The sequence below is a fragment of the Carassius carassius genome, chromosome 26 (genome assembly GCF_963082965.1).
Source record: "Carassius carassius chromosome 26, fCarCar2.1, whole genome shotgun sequence".
NCBI classification, from domain to species: domain Eukaryota; kingdom Metazoa; phylum Chordata; class Actinopteri; order Cypriniformes; family Cyprinidae; genus Carassius; species Carassius carassius.
In genome coordinates this window covers 29,500,488-29,526,881 of record NC_081780.1, presented here as the reverse complement: position 1 = coordinate 29,526,881, position 26,394 = coordinate 29,500,488, and the positions used below count along the sequence as shown (strand labels likewise).

The following is a 26,394-nucleotide window of genomic DNA, read 5'->3' as shown; positions in this document are numbered from 1 at the left end:
CACCTTCCAGCTCACAAATTTAGTCGCAGGTCTATTCATTCCATCTGCCGAACCCATGGCTGATAAAGTCCAACTCAGTGCTATTATGAAAACTCATCTCCAACTCTGAGAAAGAGAAAGAAAGTAGAGGGAAAAAAACAAACAGACTTTGCAGAGTAAAAAAAAAACTTTTAAATCACCCATTAACAACACAGACCCCTGCTGGTCCCTCCCCAAATGAGAGACTGCACCTCCCAATCTCCCAAACCACTATGAAGTTTCATGGAAAGAATAAAATAAAACTCACCGAGTGGAGCTGAGGCCCCACACAAACCTTATAATAACCATTAAGCTGAACATCTATAACATTAACAAGACTATTTAGAACCATTACTCAATATCCCTGTGTACATGAGAGAGAGAGGGGAAAAAAATCAAGTTATCAGTACTTAGAATCATTTTCTAACATATGCTGAAATCAAAGTGAAACATGAACAGACATATGACTTATGCATTAGCTTTGATTTTAGCCTGATTGATTGCACCCTTCAGCTCGTCTCTTAAACCACTGATTTGCTTGCATATTTCTTCATTTTGCATCTCTGCTTTCTCATCCATTTTTGCCAGCAGTTCATTTCTTAATGAATTTATTGCTTGCAATATAGCTGACTGCCCCGAGCTCGTGCTTTCCGCTGGTTTGTTAGCTTTAGCAGCCTTCCTCAGGTCCGGCATATTTATAAGCGGCTCAACTCGACTAACAGAATAAAAACTAAAATTGTCACATTTTATCCACGCACACAGTGTCTTGTATGGCTTCAAACAACGAAAAAAGTGTCTTGTTAACGAATTTTAAGGTTCATGTGGGAGAGCTCAGTTAGACATGTCTACATCCCTTCGAGGCCCAACCGGAAGTCCGTAAATATCCCTTTAAGAATAAAACTGGAAATAAAACAAACATAACGTTTTCAATAAAAAAAAACACTGTCCTGATAATGGTGACAACCTCATTGTGCATTTGTCATAACAGATTTACATTATTAAATATTCAGTAATGGAAACAGCATCTTTGTTTACCTATTAATCATTAAAAACCCAAGTGCCCGCCAGTCATCAGTCCGATAGTTAAAAACTTTTACGTAAATCTTGGTGTTTTCCATAATCCAAAGGAGTGTATTGGATAAGGGCACCATCTTGTGGCCTAGTTTTTGTGCATTACTATGTTAATCAGGAACTGGTGGTCCTCACTTTGTGGGCATACTCACACGGTCCTCATTTGGTAGCAATTACAAGAATGTGTGTGTGTGTACACAAGAGTACACACTCCAGCTTATGAAATGTGTTTTGTGTTGTAAGTATTAGTTGCACATTTTGATGACATCTTTGAAAATACAAATCGTCCCCTTGGAATTATAAGGTTCTATCTTACATTTTTGTCAAAATTGAGTTATTCTGTGACAACTTATTTACATTATGTAATAGATTTTTTTTTATGTTGTATACATTATAAGATTTTTATATAAAAAACAATAAGGTTCTATCTACACAGTCGAATGTAATGCAAAAACTTTGAAGCTCAATATCTCAAAACTACTCGGAATGCAGATAGAACCTTATAATTCCAAGGGGACGAAATGCAATGGCAATGATTAATCAATGTGTTTTGACAGGATATAAAATATTACCCAGAGCACTCTGCTTTAATACATGTAGCCTTAATGTAACTAGAAATACTATTAATACAGTATAATATATAATTTAATAAAAAAAAAAAATGAAGAAATACATCTTCATTCCTTCCCATACCCACTAACATTTCCCTTAGTTTCAGATAATGTAAGCTAGCCAAACTGAGCCAAAGATTCTGGTCTGGTTGCAAAGTAGTAGTAAAGTTTTTGCTGCATCAGTAATAATGTATACGATGGGCTATATATTAAATGTTCTAGCCTAAAAAGATGAGCTTTCTTCCAACTTACTCTCTCCATCACAACGTGTGTTTCAGATGTTGTTGGTTACCTAGTAACGAACGTACGGTGGCCGAGAATGTTCCTGGCCGAGATACATGCTGGGGGCGGGAAACTTCACTTTGTGTGCCTGGGCATTGTATACGATGTTATATATATATATATATATATATATATATATATATATATATATTCTAGGACAACTTGGTTGGCATTGCCATTTCAGCGTGAGAATTACACGGTGTGAGCGTGTGAACTGGTTGAATTGCGTGTGTCTCACGGCCATTGCGTGAGACTTGAGAACCCTGTAATAAGCTTGTGGTCAGAGATAGGAATAGCCAGACCAGTGACGGAGATATTATTTAAAGGTCCCGTTTTTCATGCTTTTTTGAAGCTTTGATTGTGTTTACTGTGTGCAATATAACATGTGTTCATGTAAAAAAACACAGTATTTTTCACACAATTCACCTATCTGTATACCGCTGTTTTCACTGTGATAAAAACGGGCTGATGACTTCCTTGTTCTATGAAGTCCCTCCTTCAGAAATACGTAACGAGTTCTGATTGGGCCAGCAGTTCCTGTGTTGTGATTCGACAGCAGCTGAGCGCACGCTGCCCTCCTGGAAACGCGATTGGACTAGTTTTGAGAAGCAAGTGTGCAGGAGCATGTGCTGGAGATGTACTTATAATCACAGGAGCGTTTTTACTGACGAGATGCATATGAAGATCGCATTTGGTATTTTTGCACAGCCCTAACATCTAGTTAACAAAGCTAAACAGCGTTGCCCTTTGTGTAATAAGTTACAGAAACTGTTAAACGCACCAATTTAAATAACGCCTTCTCCAGACAAAGAGGGAACTGCTCCATCTTTCAAGAATAATCTTTGTGCGAATCCGGCATTAAACCGATTGAGATTGAGGAAGCTGTCCTCAGCAAAATGTGCTGCACATAGTTTTACATGTGGATTGTAATTTTAGGGAACCGAGTTAAACATTAATTGTAGCCATTAATCTCCAAGTACAACCTGGGAAGCCCAAACAAAGATGATTGGACTCAGATGAAAATAACAGCGTTTCGACGACATGGCAAACACAAACGCAGCTCTTCCTCTTCTCCGTCTGAGCACAACAAGGCCACGCCCCCTTTTTTGTATTGATGTGGGCGGAGCTTAGTCAAAAACTGTTTTAGTGATGTCATTACTGCAGGAACTAGAGCAATGTAGTCCAAACGGGTCGTTCGTTGTAGGCGAATTCTGTTAAATAAAATATCTCGCTTGGCATTGAACTTTGAGAATTTTACAGATATTATTTATACTCTAACAACAACATTACACACTAACTAAACTTTAAACATGGGATCACGAAGAACGGGACCTTTAAACCAGATGTACAGACCAGATCAAGTGTATGACCATGATTGTGAGTTGGAAATGTAATGTTTTGAATAAGATCGATACAGTGCAGTACAGTCAATAATTGAGCAGTATTAGAGCAGACAGTGTGAAAAATGGATGTTAAAATAACCAAGTAGGATAACCTGGGACAACACAGCACAGGCTAATGTTTGTAATTGACTGAGTTCTGAGAAGAATTCAGTTTGCTGCTTGGGTGGTCTGTAAATCAGTGTAACTATGAGGGGACGTTTTAAACCACCCTTCATAACCATAAACTCAAATGTCGTAGTATTATGAAAATCCAGTTGGGTATGTTCTATGGAGTCACGATAAATGACTGCAAGACCACCCCCTTTGCCAGTTGTACAGGGTTTAGATAGATACTGATATCCGGACGGGGTATGCAAATTCAGATGCAAATAGTCATATTGTGATTGCCAAGTCTCGGTAAGAAATCCAGGTTAATGTCAAGAATTAGTTAGATAATGTAGGAACCTTTATCAGAAATGGAGTGACAATTCAAGAGAGCACAGTGTTTCTCCACAATGCTTCCAGCGGAGGTAACGTTATCCATGGAGTCAATCCTAGTTGTGTTGAGAAGTGTTCATGGGGTTCAACAGAGCTCTGTTGCTAGACCAGATGCAGGGGATCACAGCAGATGATGGCTGATGAATACTGAAAGTCCTTCTAGACGAGCGATGTAAAAAACGCAGGTGACGAATGATATCAAGTGTATGACAGTGTTCGTACATCGTGGAGTCGAGACTCTCTTACTCTGTATCATGGTTAGAAGTTCTATTTCATCTTTATATGACTATAATAAGTCTATATTGAAATATGTTATATTAATTGTATTATATAATCTAAATATAAATTATATAATAAAATTAAGTGATTCAATTTAATTAAATATGTTGTGAATTAGATGATTTTTCGTGAGAAGTAAACCTGTGTGTACAAATACAAATCAATCTTTGCAGATATTAGTAAATGAGACACAATATTTGTCAAAATTCACTATAAATACAATAATTTCTTTTGACCAAAATTTACTGGTTTCCTTACAACAATTTAAATACAATACATGAAAATGGCAAAGATTTCCCAGAATGCCATGGTTTCTTTTACAGTATAGTACAATTTTAATGGAAAACAGTATGTTACTGTCACTTTTTACAGTGTGAAGTTGACATGCATTTTATTTTTTCCCCACTGTAGACCTGATGTCACTGAAAGAGGAGAGACGAGAACTGAATGAGATAGAGGAGAAGGATAAACCCATAAAGACTTCAAAGAAATCCTCAAGAAAAAGAGCACAGAAGATCAAATCTAACACCTGCCTTCAGTGTGGAAGGTATTGCCGTGGGAAAAAAGCCCTTGAAGAACACATGAGAATCCACACTGGAGAAAAGCCTTTCTTATGCCCTCAGTGTGGAAAGAGTTTCAGGCACAAAGGGAGCCTTACAAGCCACACGAGAAGTCATAATGGAGAGAAGCCTTACACCTGCCAACAGTGTGGAAAACATTTCACTCAAAAATGGAGCATTTTAAATCACATGAGAATTCACACTGGAGAAAAGCCATTCACATGTGATCAGTGTGGAAAGAGTTTCACATATAAAGAAACCCTAAATTCTCACATGAAAAATCACTCAGGAGAGAACAGCTATGTATGTCATCAGTGTGGAAAGATTTTTAGTAATAAAGCATGCTTCAAGACTCACATGAGAGTTCACACTGGAGAGAAGGCTTACACATGCTCCCAGTGTGGAAAGAGTTTCAGTAACAAATGTTACCTTACAAGCCACATGTCAATTCACACTTATCCATGTCAACAGTGTGGAAAGAGCTTCTCACGAAAAGAAGCTCTTAAGAGTCACATGATCGCTCACACTCAATAGAAGCTGTTCACGTGTGATTAATGTGGAAAGAGTTTCGGACGTAAAGTAAGCCTTAATCAACGTGAAGATTCAGTTCAAGATAGAAATTTTGGATGTTGTCTTTGTAGAATAATTTCATCAGACAGGAAAAAACCTTATGCATCATGTAATAACTGGAGAGAAGTGTGCCATCACTATCTATGTTAACCAAAATAATACATTTGTAATCTCAACTCCTCCATGCCTTGCTCATTGCACCTGTGATTAACAGAACCATTATTTTCTCTTTATTAAATTATGAAAGATCAAGTAAAGTTGGTTTCATATGGATTTGCTTCAAGAAAATGGCGAGAATGTAGAGTGATTTTCAAGAGACGGAAACATGTAAAAAAAATTTAAAAAAAATTAGTCATGGGAGAAAAGTATTTGAGTGCCAGTCTGTACATTTTACATTGGTTTTTAACCTGCCACCAACAAATAAAAGTTGATGGTTAACATTTCAATCATGACAACTCTCAAAATTGTTTTTGTTTAAATTGTTAATGAATAGGACAATGTTTATGATTTAGTTTTATATGAGTTTTCAGTTTCAATCGGGGGGTATTTATGTTTTAAATAGGTCTGTCAAGTGATTTTTTTTACATCTAATTAATTACATAATGTGCCGATTAATCATTTAAATTAATTTCAAATTATTGATATTAATTAATATGCACATAATGAGTCGATTAACGGCGCGATTTAATTAAATTAAAATATCCAAAAACCACTAGAAAAGTGTTACCTAAGAACATATTTTGCTGACTTGTTTACTTGCATTATCCCAAATGTTTTGAAGAATGTTTAAATCCAGAGAAATTTACCAGTTTTACCAGTGACGTGTGTCAGTGGTGTCATTGTGTCACCTACCAATGTGGTCATAACTCCTCGATTTCCGTTTTTGTTTTGTAGAAAACATGGAAATACTAAAGATGCTTTAATATGTTCTGCGTTTTAATACCTGTGACGACCTTACAGAGTAGCAATATAACAGGACTTTCAAATGTATCTAGCAGAAATGTTCACAAGTCTTTAACCTGGAGTCTGAGTCAAGTCTCAAGTCTTTGGTCACGAGATTTATGCCCCATTTACGTGGGTGTGGTCGTCAACGCCTCTCATTTACTTTGAATGGAGTGACATCAAGGCTTGCTGAAATGAATTGCGGGTCTGTTGATTTGCGTTTGGTCTGTTGCTCGCAATTTTTCAACTTTTCAAGCGTGTCAGCCAATCAGATCACCTTATGCAAATACCCTGGTGCAGATGCTAGCCAATGGTGTTCATGCAACACCAGAAAAATAATGTGATTGGCTGTTGTCACTATGTGTGATGACCGCGTTCCAGTAAGACACAGGGAGAAAGATCGATCCAATTGCAGGTATGATTTATTATTGTGGTAATCCAAAACGTAATGAAAACAAGCCAGGGTCAAAACCAGAAAGCAGTCCAAAAACAAACAAACAAAAGAAGGAACAGAAAAGGAAATGGAACGGGAACTCTGAAAACGAGGGGTCTTGGAGAACGAGAAGACTGGGATACGAAAGGAAAGGACTCCATACAGACAACATGAAAAGACGGGTAAATATAGGGAGGCTAAAGACAATTAAGTGAAGGCACCTGGTGCAATTAGCAGGAGTGCAATTACTGTGATGAAAGGACAAGACTAGTGGAACTCTAGTGCCTACGGTAAAGTGCCTAAGGGGAAGTGAGCCCACTAGTGGACACCCAGGGAAACAGAGACTAGACAGCGTGACACTATAGCTGTGTCCCAATTTGAAGACTGCATCCTTTGAAGGCCGTATTTGAAGACTGATTGGCCGCGTTTGAAGGCCGATTGCGTCACAGCTGCACGACGAAGACTGTCCCAATTCAAACACGCACGCTTCGAAGGCCGCGTTTGAAGGCAGATTGCGTCACAGCAGTGCTAAGAAGGCTGTCCCAATTCAAACTCTGCACGCTTCGAAGGCCGATTGCGTCACCGCGGCGCGACGAAGGCTGCTCCAGTTTGGTATGTCATTCAAATGCACCGCCAAATGCGCACTTCCTTTCTCTGACAAACGAAGGATACAAAAATGGACACTTCGTGGCCTACCCTTGCCCAGAATTCATAGCGCGCCGCGGACGACCAGTATATAAACGGTGACGACGCAACTTCACGCAAGTTTATTCCAAAAAAATGTCGGGTGTCAGTAGTGTCGTGGCTGAGGAATTCACTTATAAATGTAAGTATTGTGTTTTAATTTATTAAAATAGCTAGCGAAACAAGTGTTAAAAGCATGAATATGGACCAAGCACTGAACCCCCTGTGTGAAAACAATCAACTGAGTTAAATGAAGCAAATACTAAATTTAAAATCAAAATGCTTTTCTTGCTTAGTTGTTTGGTTTTGTTCTAGTTTATATATAATCTTGTTATATATGAAAAATAATCTTGTTAACAAGAAAAATAATCTTAGAAAAAAAATAAACAAGAAAAATAATCTTGTTTTCAGTTTGATTTAAGATTATTTTGCTTAACCCATTATCAGATTATTTTATTGCTTAAAACAATACTCACCTTTTTTCCCCCAAAACAAGAAATGTTTTACTTGTCTAGTAGGCTAAATGCTTCTTGATTTTAAGAATTTTCAGATGTTTTAACTAGAAACAAGACAAAATATTACGTAAGAAAATATTTTTTGCAGTGAATTTCAAGGAGGATATATTCAAGTAAATAAAACAGGAGCACAAATCCATCTGAAATGTGGTAGATAAAAATCCCTGAAAAACATATCTTGTGTGTCTGCAATACATTGTTTAATATACCTGAAATAGCTAGTGAAACAAGTGTTAAAACTCAGGGGTGTTTCTTAAAAAACCTGAACTTAAACTAAAAAACTGCAGCTTCATTTATCAGGTGGTCTGAGGCAAAACCTGTTGTAATTCTTTTTGTTTCAGGAACCAAGGAGCAGACGGCTGACTTTATTTGTTTAAGGGCCGAACATGATTATTTACAGGGGCCAAAAACTCAAAGTAAAAGTCAAAGTCATTAAAAGGCATTAACCATTTGTAATATTTCCACTAGCTGCCTCTTGTATGCAAAAATTAGCTCTCACCCTATACAAAGCCCACAGCAATGAGACAACTAGTTAAGGCAATGGTCTTTCTCTTATGTAGTTTTTTGTATATAAACGTGTTAAGCAAACTTGAGGATCCAGGAATATAATCCAGGAGTATTTTGTATGCATGTACTGCTGTGTGATTTTTTCTAATGTTAGGATTGCAACCCTGTCTTAAAATTTTTTATAATTCTTTCCTTTTTTCTCCTTTTTTAGGAAAATTCTGGAGAAAATGGACCTGCTGGGGAAGGTCACTCCCTTGCAGACCAAAAGAAAAAAATGGGACAACTTAAAAAAAAAAAAGCAGACAACCTCAGCCGCCCCGACATCCTCAGCAGCCAGAAAAAGGGGCCATGACGAGCTCCTTGAGCTAATTAGGGAGGACATGAGGTTTCAGAGGGAAACAGAGGAGAGGAGAGCACAAGAGAGCAGGGAGAGAATGGACAGACTGTTTGCTCTCCTGGAGAGAATGGTCGAAAAAAAAAAATATTTACATTTGTTTGAATCAGTTTTGGTATTTATGTTTTTTGTCACTTATTTTTACATGAAAAAGTAATTTCTGTACACTGTTTGTGTTAAGTTAAAACCTATATGGAATTTAAGTTATTTGTAACTTTTATTGTACATTGTTTATTTTTATAATACGTTTTACATATGGAATTGAAAAAAAAATACATTTGGAAATAAAATAATTGTTCTTGACTTGTATACATGTTTTTTTAGCATGTAAAATGAAAATGATTAAGTACTTTACAAATATTTACAACAACAGGAAAACAATTCAAATTAATGGTACATAAATCAGATTGAAAAAAAAATGGACACTTTCAGCTGAACAGGGAGACTGTGATGGTGCTGCTGGACTGGGATGAGCTCCACAATAGAGACCCTGGTAAAGCCTCCTGCTGGTGGGACATCATCTGGGATGGTCTCCAGAGTGTTTGAGTGCATCTTTCCACTGTCCTCTGCATTGTATTTCAACAGGTTTGCAGGGCTGACTCAATCAACGGCTGCCATCTCACTGAGATATTTTCAGAAAGAGGGATAAAAAAAATTCAGCATACATAAAATATTAAATATTTTAATATTAAAATAAAATATTTTGACATACAACAACAACAACATTAAATATTTTTCCTTATGCATTGTAACTTTACAATTCTCTTACTTGCCTGTTACAAATAGTCATGGTCAATTGGCACCTCCTCCAGGGCAGACACCTCTGCAGACAGCTGGTCACGCCAGGGAGCACCACTGACCGTCTCCAAACCGTGCTCCCCCTCATCCTCTGCATCATCCTCCAGGGCCATGATGTCACCGACCCCAAGGCAGATGTTATGGAGGATGGCACAGGCTGTTATGACCTGAAATGGAATTAAGGAATAAATATATATTTTTTAACAGATTGCGTTTAATATTTGGAGGCTTGATGCGGACATGGCAGCCATCGATTGCTCCTGCACCTTTCAAGAAAGCCCGGTGTCTTGCCAGCCCTGCAAACCCACGGCAAACTGCCTCCAGGTCTTCTGGGGTGTTTGGGAGGTGAATGACTTGGTGGCGGATGGCCACCACCTCCTCAGCGACCCGGTGGACAAGGCGGTGGACAGTGGAACGAGGCATGTCAAATGCTCTGAAGACGACCCTGTATGATGTACCACACGCCAGCCAGAAAAGAAATATCAGGGTCTCTATTGTGGAACCCCATCCGTGTTGCCGGTCACTTCTCAACAGGTCCAGCAGCACTCTCAGGGCCTCCCTGCTCAGCCGAAAATCAGGTCGAGTGTCTTCCATTTCATTAAAAAAACCTGTCCAGCACTGGAACGTTCAGGTTTATTCTGCAGTACAGGGGTCTGTTCTTAATTGGGGAAAGAAGGAAAAGAGAAATTTGTGTACCACATTGGGGAAAAACTTTTCATATTTAAAACCTTACTTAAGTAAATGTGTAATTTTGCATACTCTTATGCATCAAGAGTAAAAGTAAATAAGTAAAATGCAACATAGCAGTAATATTGATGCAAAACCATATATATACACACAAACACACACACATATATGTATATACAGGTGCTGGTCATATAATTAGAATATCATGAAAAAGTTTATTTCAGTAATTCCATTCAAAAAGTGAAACTTGTATATTATATTCATTCATTACACACAGACAGATATATTTCAAATGTTTATTTCTTTTAATTTTGATGATTATAACTGACAACTCCCAAAAATCCCAAATTCAGTATCTCAGAAAATTTGAATATTACTTAAGACCAATACAAAAAAAGGATTTTTAGAAATGCTGGCCAACTGAAAAGTATGAGCATGTTCAGCACTCAATACTTAGTTGGGGCTCCTTTTGCCTGAATTACTGCAGCAATGTGGTGTGGCATGGAGTCGATCAGTCTGTGGCACTGCTCAGGTGTTATGAGAGCCCAGGTTGCTCTGATAGTGGCCTTCAGCTCTTCTGTATTCTTGGGTCTGGCACATCACATCTTCCTCTTCACAATACCCCATAGATTTTCAATAGGGTTAAGGTCAGGCGAGTTTGCTGACCAATTAAGAACGGATACCATGGTCCTTAATCCAGGTACTGGAAGCTTTGGCACTGTGTGCAGGTGCCAAGTCCTGTTGGAAAATGAAATCTGCATCTCCATATAGTTGGTCAGCAGCAGGAAGCATGAAGTGCTCTGAAAATTCCTGGTATACGGCTGCGTTGACCTTGGACCTCAGAAAACACAGTGGACCAACACCGGCAGATGACATGTCACCTCAAACCATCACTGACTGTGGAAACTTCACACTGGACTTCAAGCATCTTGGATTGTGTGCCTCTCCATTCTTCCTCCAGACTCTGGGACCTTGGTTTCCAAATGAGATGCAAAATTTGCTCTCATCAGAAAAGAGGACTTTGATCCACCGTGCTTTATTAAATCCAGAGTCAACGCAGCCGTCTACCAGGACATTTTCAGAGCACTTCATGCTTCCTTCATTTTCCAGCAGGATTTGCACCTGCCCACACTGCCAAAGGAACCAAAACCTGGTTCAATGAACATGGTATTACTGTGTAATTACTGTGTGATTTTATGTAATATTCTAATTTTCTGGGATTTTGATTTCGTGGGTTTCATAAGCTGTAAGCCATAATCATCAAAATTATAACAAATAAAGGCTTGAAATATCTCACTTTGCATGTAATGAGTCTATATAATATATTAGTTTCACCTGTTAAGTTGAATTCTTGAAATAAATCAGCTTTTTGATGATATTCTAATTATATGACCAGCACCCTTTATATATACTGTTGCATTTTACTTCTGAATAGGTTGAATGTTGTTACATTAAGTACTTTATAGCCTACTGTTGGGTAGTTTAATTTACAAAATGACATCATATTGTAAACGACCATGTTTTTTGTAGTATTGCTGTCCTGTGAGGGGAAAAAAGTAGAGATGTTCCGATACCCTTTTTCTCTTCCCGATACCGATTCCGATACCTGGGCTCAGGGTATCGGCCGATACCGAGTACTGATCCGATACCTGGGTGTGTATCTGTATATACAGCTGTATATACTACTAGCCCTGTGTAAATTTCTAGAATTAATTTATGGTGTGCTCCAGACTTATCCCTTGATAAAACATGAACAAATACATGGTTTATTACAGTATTTTTATTATCTGACATGAATTTGACAGTAATATTATTTAATTTCTTAAGCGAAAAAGAACTTCAAATGCAGCCAAAAATCTAACACCGCAAACTAAAAAAGGTATTTTAGTATTTTAGTTATTTTAGACAATATTAGTGTATAAAAAACTGCAACAAATAAGTATAGGAATATAAAAAATTCTATATTAATCAGATAATCTCTTTACAACAAAACAAGTAAAAAACAAGCAACCGTCTAGGCATAATTATTATTATTAATAGAGACGTATTATTACTACATAGAGACGTAGCTAAATCTACTGTAGGCTACAACAGTAGCTTAATATATTGTCAATTTACTCGCCATGAAGATCTTTGAGTGTCTGTGTTTATGATATGACAGTTTTCTCAAATGAAACGTTAAATTCTCATGAAGTGACGGTTTATGCGTTCATGTCCTCATATAGTGACACACGGCAGAAGCCACAAAACAGCGAGCTCCCGTGCATCTGCGCATGTCTCCCACAGAGATGTAGACTTTGCAGGAGTAATATTTAAATAGTATTTTGCAGTTTAATATTCACAGACACTAGTATATATATTCGGCTACAGTCTGGAGCCCTGCGCTTAGACTAACACGGAAGCGACTGAACGCAGCTGCGGGTAACGAATATACTCAAACTTACTACCGGTTCTACAGAGACGCTGGTATCATCACATTTTAAAATTTTCAGCACCGTCTTGGTAGTGAAGTGCCAGTACTTGTGGCATCCCTAGTCGCCGTTTTACTGTCTGGTTGGTCCAGTCTGAAATACTGCTAAACAGCGGACATACTGCTAACCACTGATCTGTAATATAGAAGCAGCTTCACTGTCTGTTGGCAGTTTAGAACGCGATGAGCGATCCAGTCATATATAGATCAGTGCTGCTAACGCGTTTTCATTTCTTCTTCGCTGCTCTAAACAGGGGTTGCTTGTGGCATTACAGCACATCGTCCTGTGTTTGCAATGCATTCTGAGCAGCGAAGAAGAACCGTGCAGCGGTTAGGCAAAGCTAGCGTTCATAACTAGGTCTTGAAAATGGTATAGGATCGGTATATGGGTTCATGTACTCGCCGATGCCGATGCCAGAATTTGTTGTGGTATCGGAGATATTTTCGATACTAGTATCGGAATCGGAACAACTCGGAAAAAAGTACTTCAGTACTAACAAATGTAGTTCCTTACAGTCCACCATCACATTTACAAATTGTTGCTAACTAATTTATGGAGGTCTTGTTGCCTAGCAACTGTGACAGCTGCAAATGACTAGTTGCAGTAATGTGTTTCCTACATTTTTTTTGTATTGTTTTTTTTTTATGTTTAAACTGTGTAAAATAAAACAGGGTTCAAAATATGTTCACCATGGTCAAGAGAATAAACTACATTACATAACTACATAAGTCAACATTCAAACCGTTTTGTGTATTTTGTATTTTCATATGTATCATTAGATTATTCAAGTAAGTTGAACCAATAATTAGCTACATTTAAAAGTGTTATCCGTCAATTAAGGACGCAGCAAACCAGTTAAATTTACCTGCCCATGGTCTTGGCAAAGCCTGAGATACATCACCCGGCGGCGCCGGGGATGAATCCCTAACACCATCTCCTCCAGTAACATATAAAAAATAAAAATGAGCAATTCTGGCTCCATATTTACTTGTTTGAATTTGGAATTTTTGAAATTTCACAAATGTCTCGCACCGTTTAAAAGGCAGCAATTGGGGACACCTGGTGGCTCAATTAGATATCCAATGAAGGCTACATCCGTAGCCTCCTTCGAAGGCCACGTAGGGCCTTCAAATTGGGACACAGCTTATGACAGTCGCGTCAGTACAAAGCTGACAACAACGCCCTCCATCAAGCCTCAGTGCTGACGCCCTGTGTGAATGTACTGTGAGTCAAGTCTCAAGTCATTTAATGGCTCGCTAAAAAAATCCCTTTCATAATCTTCATGTACTGAAATCTATTTACGAATGTTTTATAGGCTATAGACAAAAAAATTATGATCTGTGATCTGCTTTGTAAAAAAAAACGTGTTAAGATGTAATGTTAATGTACATCCAGCATGTTTTGTCTTAATACATTACCATGTTCAAAGCAGTTTTTCTGTAATTATATTCTATAATAAGAGTCCAGTACCGTGACACATAAGGAATAGGTGACACAGATATTACAAAACCAAAAAAAGTTTAAAACCAATAAAATGTATTTAATTGAATAGCCCTAACTTAATATCATAAAGTTCCAAGAGGCATACCTCTATATTTATATATCAGCAGTTTACAAAAAAAAAAAAAAAAAACATTTTACATGTATTTTTACATTTAGATACAATCCCGATTCCAAAAAAGTTGGGACACCGTACAAAGTGTGAATGAAAACAGAATGCAATGAAGTTGATGTTTCAAATTTCAATATTTTATTCAGAATATAACAAAGATAAAATATCAAATGTTTAAACTGAGAAAATGTATCACTTTAAGGGAAAATAAGTTAATTTTAAATTTCATGGCATCAACATATCTCAAAAAAGTTGGGACAAGGCCATGTTTAGCACTGTGTAGCATCCCCTCTTCTTTTTATAACAGTCTGCAAATGTCTGGGGACTGAGGAGACAAGTTGCTCAAGTTTAGGAATAGGAATATTGTCCCATTCTTGTCTAATACAGGCTTTTAGTTGCTCAACTGTCTTAGGTCTTCTTTGTCACATCTTCCTCTTTATGATGCACCAAATGTTTTCTATGCGTGAAAGATCTGGAATGCAGGCTGGCCATTTCAGTACCCGGATCCTTCTTCTACGCAGCCATGATGTTGTAATTGATGCAGTATGTGGTCTGGCATTGTCATGTTGGAAAATGCAAGGTCTTCCCTGAAAGAGACGACGTCTGGATGAGAGCATATGTTGTTCTAGATATACCTTTCTGCATTGATGGTGCCTTTCCAGATGTGTAAGAAGAGTTTTAGCCAGCAATGGCAAATGGCCCTTACGCACAGAGATTGTTCCAGATTCTCTGAATCTTTGGATGATATTATACATTTTAAATTAAGATCACTTTAAACTTATATCACCTATCTCGACGACATCATTATAAACAGTAATGATTTGCAGCGGCACATGCAACATTTTAATCTTAAATCTTGAATTTGCACGCTGTCCTGAGATTGCTAAGGGAGGGTGGACTCATGGCGAACCTGTGGAAATGTGCAATTGGGCGTGTGCAGGTATAGTATCTGGGGTTCCACTTGGGTCATTGGCAGGTGTGTCCCAAAAATGGATAAGATGGCCATGATTTCGGCTTTCCCTAGTCCCAAGACCAAAAAGGAGGTGAGACTGGGCTGGCGGGGTTTTATTGAAGGTTTACTCCTAATTATTCGGAGCTCACTAGCCTGCTGACTGATCTCACTAAAAAGGCAGCACCAGACTCGGTCCAGTGGACGGAGCTGTGCCAACAGGCCCTTACCAAGGTAAAAGCTGCTCTGTGCGGCATGCCATTCCTAAACTCTCCTAATTTTGATCTCACTTTTTTGCCGCAGACAGTCCTGTGCCAGGTGGTCGGAGGAGAGGAATAGCCCGTGCTGTATATGAGTCGAAATCTCTCAAAAAGAGAGACCACATAAACCACCTTTGAAAAAGAATGTTTGGCTATTTGGTGGGCCATTATTACCCTTCGTTATTACCTCTTGGGGCGGGAGTTTGCTCTATGTCCGGACCACGTGCCCCTCCAGTGGCTCCACCATATGAAAGATACCAACGTGCAGATCACCGGTTGGTATCTGGCGTTACAGTCTTTTAAGTTCAAAATGGTCCACAGGCCGGGGGCCCAGATGCATGTGGACGACGACTTCTCTAGAAATGGGGCGGGGAGGGGGCTGCAGGCCAGATGGCCATGAGCCAGTCGGTGGGGGTATCTGGGGGGGGTGCATGGGAAGGCAGAAAGCTGCAGTGGGACAACAGGTGTAGGGGCAAGTGATGATAAGGTTAGGCCAAGTGAACTGCTGTTGGGCCTAATGGTTAGAGAGTTAGATTTGTAACCTGAAGGTTCCAGGTTTGAGTCTCGGTGCTGGCAGGAGTTGTAAGTGAGTAAGAGAGTTAATTAACAGCGCTCTCTCCCACCCTCAATACCCATGACTGAAGTGCCCTTGAGCAAGGCACTGAATCCCCAGGCGCTGGATATATAGCTGCCCACTGCTCAGGGGTCTGTGTTCATGGTGTGTTCACTTCTCACTGCTGTGTGTGTGCACTTCGATGGGTTAAATGCAGAGCACCAATTCCGAGTATGGGTTACCATACTTAGCAAATGTCATGACTTTCACTTTCCTCAAAGTATTTCTGTATAAATTGCTTCCCAGATCTGTTAAACGACTGCATTCCCAAACAGCAGCTTCCACCTCTGAAAGCAATGACGGCATTCATTGTGTTTCATCTGCTCACTCTGTGGCGCAAGTAATTTATTATATATGAAAATGATGTTCTTTTCTTAGTAATTTATAGTGCCAGCTTATCAGGAAGTGACGATTTTGTGACAATGCTAGTTTGCAAATGTTTTATGCAATATTCCAGTTTTGCACATAAGTTAAATTCGCAACTTTGGATGGAAACCTGGCTAGTGTCTACCTCACTGGAGCGGAGACTTGAACCTGCAGATGTCAGCAACACTTGTATCGCAACCTTCCTGGATCCTAGACACAACTTCCACAGTTGTGAACTTCAGGTGTTTAAGTACACTGTGAAGGCCAAGGTGCATTTCGAACAGCTCAAGAGAGTGAGGCCTAACAGAATCCAATGAAACACTACCGTGAAGTGATTTGCTATCTACATCTGTTAGATGAGGACTATAACAAACAAATCTCAGACACAACTGAACTAAATCAGTACTGCCAGGACATGTTCCCATCCATCCACATCGACCCCATGAACTGGTGGAAAACCAACAACCCCAAATACCCCCAACTAATTATTAACAACCCATTAATTTTATGGCATTAAAGCCTAGCCTAAAATCATTATAGCTTGAGGTGATAGTATACAGGTCCTTCTCAAAAAATTAGCATATTGTGATAAAGTTCATTATTTTCCATAATGTAATGATAAAAATTAAACTTTCATATATTTTAGAGTAATTGCATACCAACTGAAATATTTCAGGTCTTTTATTGTTTTAATACTGATGACTTTGGCATACAGCTCATGAAAACCCAAAATGCCTGTCTCAAAAAATTAGCATATCATGAAAAGGTTCTCTAAACAAGCTATTAACCTAATCATCTGAATCAACTAATTAACTCTAAACACCTGCAAAAGATTCCTGAGGCTTTTAAAAACTCCCAGCCTGGTTCATTACTCAAAACCGCAATCATGGGTAAGACTGCCGACCTGCGAGAGGGTAAGACACAGAAAGAAATTTCTGAACGAATAGGCTGTTCCCAGAGTGCTGTATCAAGGCACCTCAGTGGGAAGTCTGTGGGAAGGAAAAAGTGTGGCAAAAAACGCTGCACAACGAGAAGAGGTGACCGGACCCTGAGGAAGATTGTGGAGAAGGACCGATTCCAGACCTTGGGGGACCTGCGGAAGCAGTGGACTGAGTCTGGAGTAGAAACATCCAGAGCCACCGTGCACAGGCGTGTGCAGGAAATGGGCTACAGGTGCCGCATTCCCCAGGTCAAGCCACTTTTGAACCAGAAACAGAGGCAGAAGCGCCAAAACTGGGCTACAGAGAAGCAGCACTGGACTTTTGGACAAATTTTGCATGTCATTCGGAAATCAAGGTGCCAGAGTCTGGAGGAAGACTGGGGAGAAGGAAATGCCAAAATACCTGAAGTCCAGTGTCAGGTACCCACAGTCAGTGATGGTCTGGGGTGCTATGTCAGCTGCTGGTGTTGGTCCACTGTGTTTTTTCAAGGGCAGGGTCAATGCAGCTAGCTATCAGGAGATTTTGGAGCACTTCATGCTTCCATCTGCTGAAAAGCTTTATGGAGAAGAAGATTTCGTTTTTCAGCACGACCTGGCACCTGCTCACAGTGCCAAAACCACTGGTAAATGGTTTACTGACCATGGTATTACTATGCTCAATTGGCCTGCCAACTCTCCTGACCTGAACCCCATAGAGAATCTGTGGGGTATTGTGAAGAGAAAGTTGAGAGACGCAAGACCCAACACTCTGGATGAGCTTAAGGCCGCTATCGAAGCATCCTGGGCCTCCATAACACCTCAGCAGTGCCACAGGCTGATTGCCTCCATGCCACGCCGCATTGAAGCAGTCATTTCTGCAAAAGGATTCCCGACCAAGTATTGAGTGCATAACTGAACATAATTATTTGAAGGTTGACTTTTTTTTGTATTAAAAACACTTTTCTTTCATCGGTCGGATGAAATATGCTAATTTTTTGAGACAGGCATTTTGGGTTTTCATGAGCTGTATGCCAAAGTCATCAGTATTAAAACAATAAAAGACCTGAAATATTTCAGTTGGTGTGCAAAAAAATGAATCTAAAATATATGAAAGTTTAATTTTTATCATTACATTATGGAAAATAATGAACTTTATCACAATATGCTAATTTTTTGAGAAGGACCTGTATATGTGTATCTATATCCCCCCCGACTCCTCCCCGAAATCACCATATATGGAGCTTACAACGCCTAGTTTTACTATGCATAACCTCATCTGCATAATATTTCCATGCACATTCCCATCCACGTGACACCATGTTTAAAACTGTTAAAGATAAAACGATATTATGGAAATAAGAGATAAAGACTATAAATGCCAATAGTGTCATACACAATTTTAATTGCTAAAAATCATCCAGTATCCTTTAGAATAAATATATCAAAATATCCATAAAAATATAACTATTCTATAAATATTTATCTGAAAACTATTTTAAACAAAGTTGATCTTATTCTTTTCCACTGGCCAAACAGTATTTTTTAATAGTTTTAAACAATTCAAATCAAATAAAATGTGTGCACTTTTGCTGATAATGTGCACAACTTTTAGCTATTTTAAACCTACATTTATTGCTATATTTATTATAGATGTCTGAATCGGCACATCATTGACCAAGTACAGTTGCGGTTGTTCAGTACAATAAATTATCATTGGACCTATTCAAACTCGACAATGGACCATTCAAACACAGAATCCAGTGTCTGCCATGATATCGAAGTGTGCATTAATGATCATTGTTCTTGCTAAAAATATTTTCTAATAACATGTGGTCTGCAATTTAGTTTAAAGATAAATTATTGTGCACCTATAGCAAGTAAATACAGTAGCTGGCTAACTAAAATGACCGTTCTGCCACTGCGAGTTCTGCCATCGCCGCGTCTGCAAAGTGCATTTGCAGCTTTTGACCACCGAGTGGTGCTTTAACCATTATTATTTTAAATAAATTGTGGTTTACTTAGCATTAGAGAATTAAAAGTGGTAGCATATTTTAGTGAGCTAGGCTACATGGATTTATATGCAAAACGTAAGTATTCTTTATATTAGGTCTATATTTTAATTTATATTTTAAAATTCCCTTAATAAAACAACATGCATTTTTGTCACACACTACTTTGTTATTTGTTACCTGTGCTTTATTTTGACAGATAATTTATTGGGAAAAATATTTTTGTCTACACTGATTAAAAATTTTTTTGCTAGTTTTTTTAATTATTTCCTTTGTTTTAGTTAAACGTGAGTCACTGTACAATTTTGCTCCCATTATTTAGGCCTAATTAAAACAAGAAAGAATAAATTAAACCTGCACAATTTAGCTAAATCATTGAAACTCTAAAGAATGGACTGATTATTAAAACATCCTCACATTTAAACTCAAGTTCTCTCATTATATTCAACAAAATGCACACAATGTAAAAAAGAGCTTCATCGACAATATCAGTTAATTTAAAGGGAGCCTTCTTTACTTGCTTTCATATAATTTAAGTAAAAAAAAAAAAAATTGCAGCCGCATTTAAATGCAGGAATGTATCATATTCCTTAAAATAGAGTACAAGATTTGCGTGGCGCACATGATGCTGAGTGCTCGTGCAGCATTTATTCTTATTTGTCTACATCTTTTACCTTCACTACAAATCTTTTTTGGTTTTATTTAGTCTCACATACACGATAAATATATATACAGAAAGCTTGAAATGTCTTTTAAACTAAATAATTCAAACGTGAAGGTTTGTAACGAATGCACACAGGAAACGAGAGATCCAATTGCAGTATTTTAATGGGGTAATTCAAAAACAGGCTAGAGATCAATAACAAGAAAATTTGTTTTCTTAATTCATGACCTCTGTAAATTAAATCTACTTTTAGTAAGTTTTCTTACAATCTGAATCATATTGTAGTCATGCTTTCCTGTTATCAGATTGTAATATTTCTTAATACTTTTTGATCTATAGACCAATTCAGAGTATACGTCATAGTTACGTCACTTGCAGCTGCGTGCGCATAGTGGTTGCACTGGGACCAGTGGAGGTAAATGGGTAAAATTCATGGATTAAGAGAAATATATATATAGTGTTCCTGTAGCTCAAGTGGTAGAGCATTGCATTTTATATATATATATATATATAACTTATAGAATATAGAATACTGTCGTCAAAGATGCCATTTGAAGCTAAAAGCTGACGTTTAAATACTGCTATGATTACTCTACCTTTAAAGCATACATTTAATTTAAACAATAGGTATACATAATATTCACATTTGCTATTAAATGATGTATTGTATTAGCCCTACAAACCTTACTATTAAGATTTTTACATAACATGTATATGTCAGCATTCATAATTTTATACTTAGATTTATTAGGGGAGTCAAATTGACACTGTGTGTCCCAACCAGATGTGAAGGGACGCAATAAAAAGTAAATTTTCCATGTAGCTTTTGTCCTAACCACCCGCAACAGTGACACTATGATGATCCGAAAACTGATGCAACTGGTTCTTGACTCGAGAACGAGAATCGCTCTAACCGGCACATGCTGCAGTTCAGTATAATCAGCGGCTCTACTCGTGTTCATGTTCTGTTCACTACAAACTCAATTTGTGTATGTGTCATCATTAACTATAAATACACTACAGATGTTTCATAAATCATCCCTTATTCCTATTAAACATAGTCTTAATTATTGTCAAACTTCCCTGAAAACCCCTTTGGCCTATACATTATCTACAATATACAGATTAGAAACATTCAAAAAAAAAAAAAAGTATATATATATATATAATTTTTTTTTTTTTTTAATGTTTCTAATCTGTAAATATATATATAGTTATTTAATCACATTTTCCGCTGTTTAACAAAATACTTAAAAAATTACATGCATGCGCAGTATCATCAGTTCATCGGTTCTCAAACCGAACACGTCCGAAGAAACGATTCTCGGTTCAGTGTACTCGTGATCCGAAAACCGATGCATCCGGCTCTTGACTCGAGAACGAGAACTGCTCCAGCAGTGGGCGTGTTAGTTCGTCATCTGGCTCTGCTCAGTGTTCAACTTCAGTTCGGTCTTCACAGCAGTTCAGTCAGTGTACTGTTTGAGTGCATGCATTACTCCAGGATATTGGTTTATTCTGACTCAGAGGGAGTGTCAGCCACGTTAAAAAAGTTAACAGCTTAAGTAATTTGTGGATTAATGCTTAATGGAGACGTGAACTGTTTCAAACGATTCAGTTCGATTTGGTGAACTGGTTCAACCGGTTCACTAAGAAGAACCGGTTAAATTGAACGATTCATTCATGAATCGGACATCACTACTGCAGTTAGCCTTACTGAGATATGACCACTGGCAACGCGAAATGGTTTTATATGTGGAAGATGAAAGAACATAAAATGTTTGTCCAAATCATATTCCTCATTCCGAGGATTATAATTATATTAAGTTACAGTTTTTCTCATTTGCTAAGACACACTAAATGAAACTGGGATCCGCTTGATCTTCATCATCACATTATTAACACAGCAGAAGTCTTCTCTTGCAAATGTTTTAACACTTTTTCATTTTTTTCACACCCTTTTTCAAAACAGTTACCACAGATCTCATTGAAAGGCCCCAAACTCTATTGGATTCACTGTGTTGAACAAAAGAAAAAAATCTATTCACAGCTGATAGAAACTACTTGCATAATTATAAATCTCTATGCACCTGTGTGAAACTCATTTGCACAACTCTTCAATCAGCAATCAGTCCTCATCGATCTATAAAAGATGCCACCTCTGTGTTGCTATTTGCAAGCATGGATCAAAGAGGCCATAGGCACGGAAGGAGAGTAAGAGGCCATGGCAGAGGGGCCCGAGGAACAGGAGTTTGTATGCATGGTGGAGGAGCTGCAGCAGCAAGAGGACAAAATCGAGCTCAAGTTTCAAATGAAATTCGGGCAACAATTATTGACCATGTCATCAATCATGGCTTGTCCTTTAGAAATCCTGGACAAAGGGTCCAGCCCATTCTGAGTCTGAGCACTGTGGCATCTATTGTCAGGCTTTTTCGGAATGAGAACAGGTAATTCACAGTGTTACTGTAATGTATACCACTGTGTATTTCAGCTTTACTGTATTGCCCTGTTAGCAGAACAAACGGTGTCTACAGTCGTGGCCAAAAGTTTTGAGAATTACATAAATATTAGTTTACAAAAAGTTTGCTGCTAAACTGCTTTTAGATCTTTGTTTCAGTTGTTTCTGTGATGTACTGAAATATAATTACAAGCACTTCATACGTTTCAAAGGCTTTTATCGACAATTACATGACATTTATCCAAAGAGTCAGTATTTGCAGTGTTGGCACTTCTTTTTCAGGACCTCTGCAATTCGTCTGGGCATGCTCTCAATCAACTTCTGGGCCAAATCCTGACTGATAGCAACCCATTCTTTCATGATCACTTCTTGGAGTTTGTCAGAATTAGTGGGTTTTTGTTTGTCCACCCGCCTCTTGAGGATTGACCACTAGTTCTCAATGGGATTAAGATCTGGGGAGTTTCCAGGCCATGGACCCAAAATTTCAACATTCTGGTCCCCGAGCCACTTAGTTATCACTTTTGCCTTATGGCACGGTGCTCCATCGTGCTGGAAAATGCATTGTTCTTCACCAAACTGTTGTTGGATTGTTGGAAGAAGTTGCTAACAGGAAAGCAACTAACAGGATTTTTTTTTTTTTTTTTTTTTAACACAACAGTTTTTTTTTTTTACTTTGTTGTTATGCACAATAAACACAACATGTATGCACTTTCATGTAAACCTCGTTGTCAGCAGGTCATCAATGCAATCATGCACCTTGAGATCAAGAAATTTAATGCTCGGTCAGCAGAGCGCACCTTTTATATTGACCGTTACAAAATGGCCAGCGTCTGGAAAGGCCATTCAACAAAGCTGAAGGTAAGTCTATTCAGTGTCATTAATATAACGCTGCAAAAGCTTTGAGTTCTAAAACAAACAAACAAAAACAACAACCTTCTTGTATATTCAGATTTACCTGTCAGTGTACCACTATGTAGTTGGAATCATAAACGACCACTGTCACTGGACAGTTATGGTATAGGATGCAACTTGCTTTGTTTTTTTTTAAATAAACTAAACCAAAATGGTACACTAGTGTGCATAACTATGTTTCTATGCATTTTACAATCCTGAAAGGTGATCATGCCAGCACAGAAGACTTATATTTTTAGACCCTCTGGGAGAAAGCATAGTAAAAAGTAGAGAAGTGCCAGGATGTGACAAGGTATTAACAATGATACCAGTAACAAACTTCAAGCAAGCAACAAAAGCCTCCGTGAGTCATTGAATGACCAGATGATCAGTGACATGGCTGCACTTAAAATCTTGCGTAGCAGACCAAGACCAAAAGATAGAGCTGAGAATGCAGCTGGAAGGAAAGGGCAGCGGTGCTCCTGCCCACCCCGAAGGCCAGAAGAGACCAGCTTCCTCGACTGACTGGACTCCTGAACTGAAAAAGAGACGGTCTGAAGAGCTGGACGAGATCCTGGAGCCATTCTGGCAAGAGAGATCCAATGTACGAGAGAAGCTGACTGAAAGGCTATATGATGGACTTGCTGAAAAAGGTGTTTCCAGGTACATCCGGGAGGAGGACTGGACTCCCAAGTCCTGTTCCCCAGAGCAGTCAACTGGCAGGACCAGCCAAAAAACCCTGGCATCTCACATCCAGCGTGCCATTGCCAAGGAGAATGCGTGGACTTCCAACGTGTCCTGCGTGGACCGTTTTCTGTTGGCGTGAGTCTCATGTTGTCCATCAGAGGGTGGCAAAGACTTAGTCATGTGACGCATGAGCGCTCGTCTCTGACCAATCAGCAGTTGGGTCATTCTACAGAAACGTCCCCCCTTCTGTCCCTAGCCAAAAGTGGATGTTTCTGTACAATGACCCAGTTACAGCTTGGCGAGAAACCTAAACAAAGAACAAAGTGAATTATCACTTCTTTGGATTGTATATACACGGTGGGCACTTTTAAATTCGAACTTACAACACACTGTTTTAAGGGTATGGAACTGAAAGACTCTCTGCTTTTAACAGCCTAGGATTTCTAGTTTTATTGTGTTTTTTAAGTTCATTGTGAATATTGTAAATACACCATTTATTAATTCTAAGTTTTTTGGTTGTCTCATCTTTTTAAAATACTTATCTCACACAGTTTAATCTGACCCCATTTTAAAATAATGTAATTCAGACGGTAAGGATGATCGTTAGGCCAGAAGAGACCAGCTTCCTCAACTGACTGGACTCCTGAACTGAAAAAGAGACGGTCTGAAGAGCTGGACGAGATCCTGGAGCCATTCTGGCCAGAGAGATCCGATGTACGAGAGAAGCTGACTGAAAGGCTATATGATGGACTTGCTGAAAAAGAAGGTGTTTCCAGGTACATCCGGGAGGAGGACTGGACTCCCAAGTCCTGTTCCCCAGAGCAGTCAACTGGCAGGACCAGCCAAAAACCCCTGGCATCTCACATCCAGCGTGCCATTGCCAAGGAGAATGCGTGGACTTCCAACGTGTCCTGCGTGGACAGTTTTCTGTTGGCGTGGGTGCCCTACCAGGAGCCATCGGCTGCAGAGAATGATCTGGTGATCATTGCCTCCGTGGTCCAGCAGAAAAGGAAAGGGCTTGACATTAAGAGCTTTGTGCAGGGTTCATTGCCACCATGGAGTTCAAGAGGAACCAGGTAGTGTGTGTGACTACCACGGTGAAGTGGTCTCCAAGCAGGAAGAAGAGTGAAGGCTGTAGACCCTAACTGGGGAGCCATCATACCTTTTTTGTCTTTAAGGGAAAGGGCGACAAGCCTCTCTACATCAATGCCCAGAAGTTTCATTGTGCTTTACACAGCTTCCCGGACCTGAATGCTGGCTATACACACAAGCTTCTGAGAGATTTGCACATTCGCGCTTTATTGGGACAATCTGTTGTTTATGAATTGCAACTTACAAGTATGCCTTATTATTTGTTGTTGTGTTTCATTAAGAGTTCCAATTGTAAGTTTTTTGTTTGTTGTTAGGATGTAAGCAAACGCCTCCACTAGCCTGTTAGCTAACATTAGTACTCTTTACAATAGCTTCGGTAAGGTCTGGCTTTTGTAAGGCTGTTAATCGCCAATGGGAAAATTTAATATGGTTTTGGGATTGATTACTGTTTGTATTAACAGTTTCACCAACATACATAATGATTACATAATAGATAATATCTAAAATATATAAGAAAATTACAAAACCATACCTCTCTGAATCGTCTTGTGTTTTCAAGGTCTGTGCTGGAAATCTCTTGTCCATTGACATCCTCTGGTTTTGAACTGCTCTTAAATTGATTTGATATAGACCCTTTTTCAGTTACTATACATTATGACGTTTTTTTAAGGGGTGGATATTGCCCTGACAGCTTTACTAACGCTAGCTAGCAAGTTTTGTTTGCTTGTTTTTTTAACTGACTGGAGAAAATTTGATTTTGTCTGGATATTTAATGTCACTCACCATCCAGGATTCTGATTGGTTCCGTCTGTTAAAGTTAACATTTTCAAATAACCGACTCATACATACCTACCAGACAGAGAAACCAAGCATGCATAGAGAATAGAAAGTGAGGGAATGTAAATATTTAGATGCTTATAAATATGTACTAACAGTGGCAATTGTAAGTCCCAGTCCCAGTCCGGCCCTTATGCAGGCTCCTCATCTACAAGCTTCTTTTGCTGGTAAAGGACTGACTGCAGATCAGTGAATTTATTGTTGCCACAGGAACCACTGAGCATTCCCGGTATCTCAAGGTACCATCTGGGAGTCTTTTTTAACTGTTTAGTAAGAGGAGTGATACACTGTTGCTGGTCTGTTTTTCCTTCAGAGCAGTTCTTGTTTGTAAGTAAAAA

The 26,394-nt window shown here is 38.7% G+C and overlaps 2 protein-coding genes across 2 annotated transcripts in view; both read left to right on the top strand.

The window, feature by feature from the left end:
• LOC132106047 (gastrula zinc finger protein XlCGF26.1-like) overlaps positions 1–26,394 on the top strand; it is a 161,006-nt gene that overhangs the window by 26,068 nt on the left and 108,544 nt on the right. The window lies entirely within an intron of this gene.
• Positions 4,433–5,274, top strand: LOC132106148 (gastrula zinc finger protein XlCGF49.1-like). Its single transcript, XM_059511803.1, has one exon. The coding sequence runs from the start codon at positions 4,558–4,560 to the stop codon at positions 5,233–5,235; it is 678 nt and encodes a 225-aa protein (XP_059367786.1). The 5' UTR covers positions 4,433–4,557; the 3' UTR covers positions 5,236–5,274.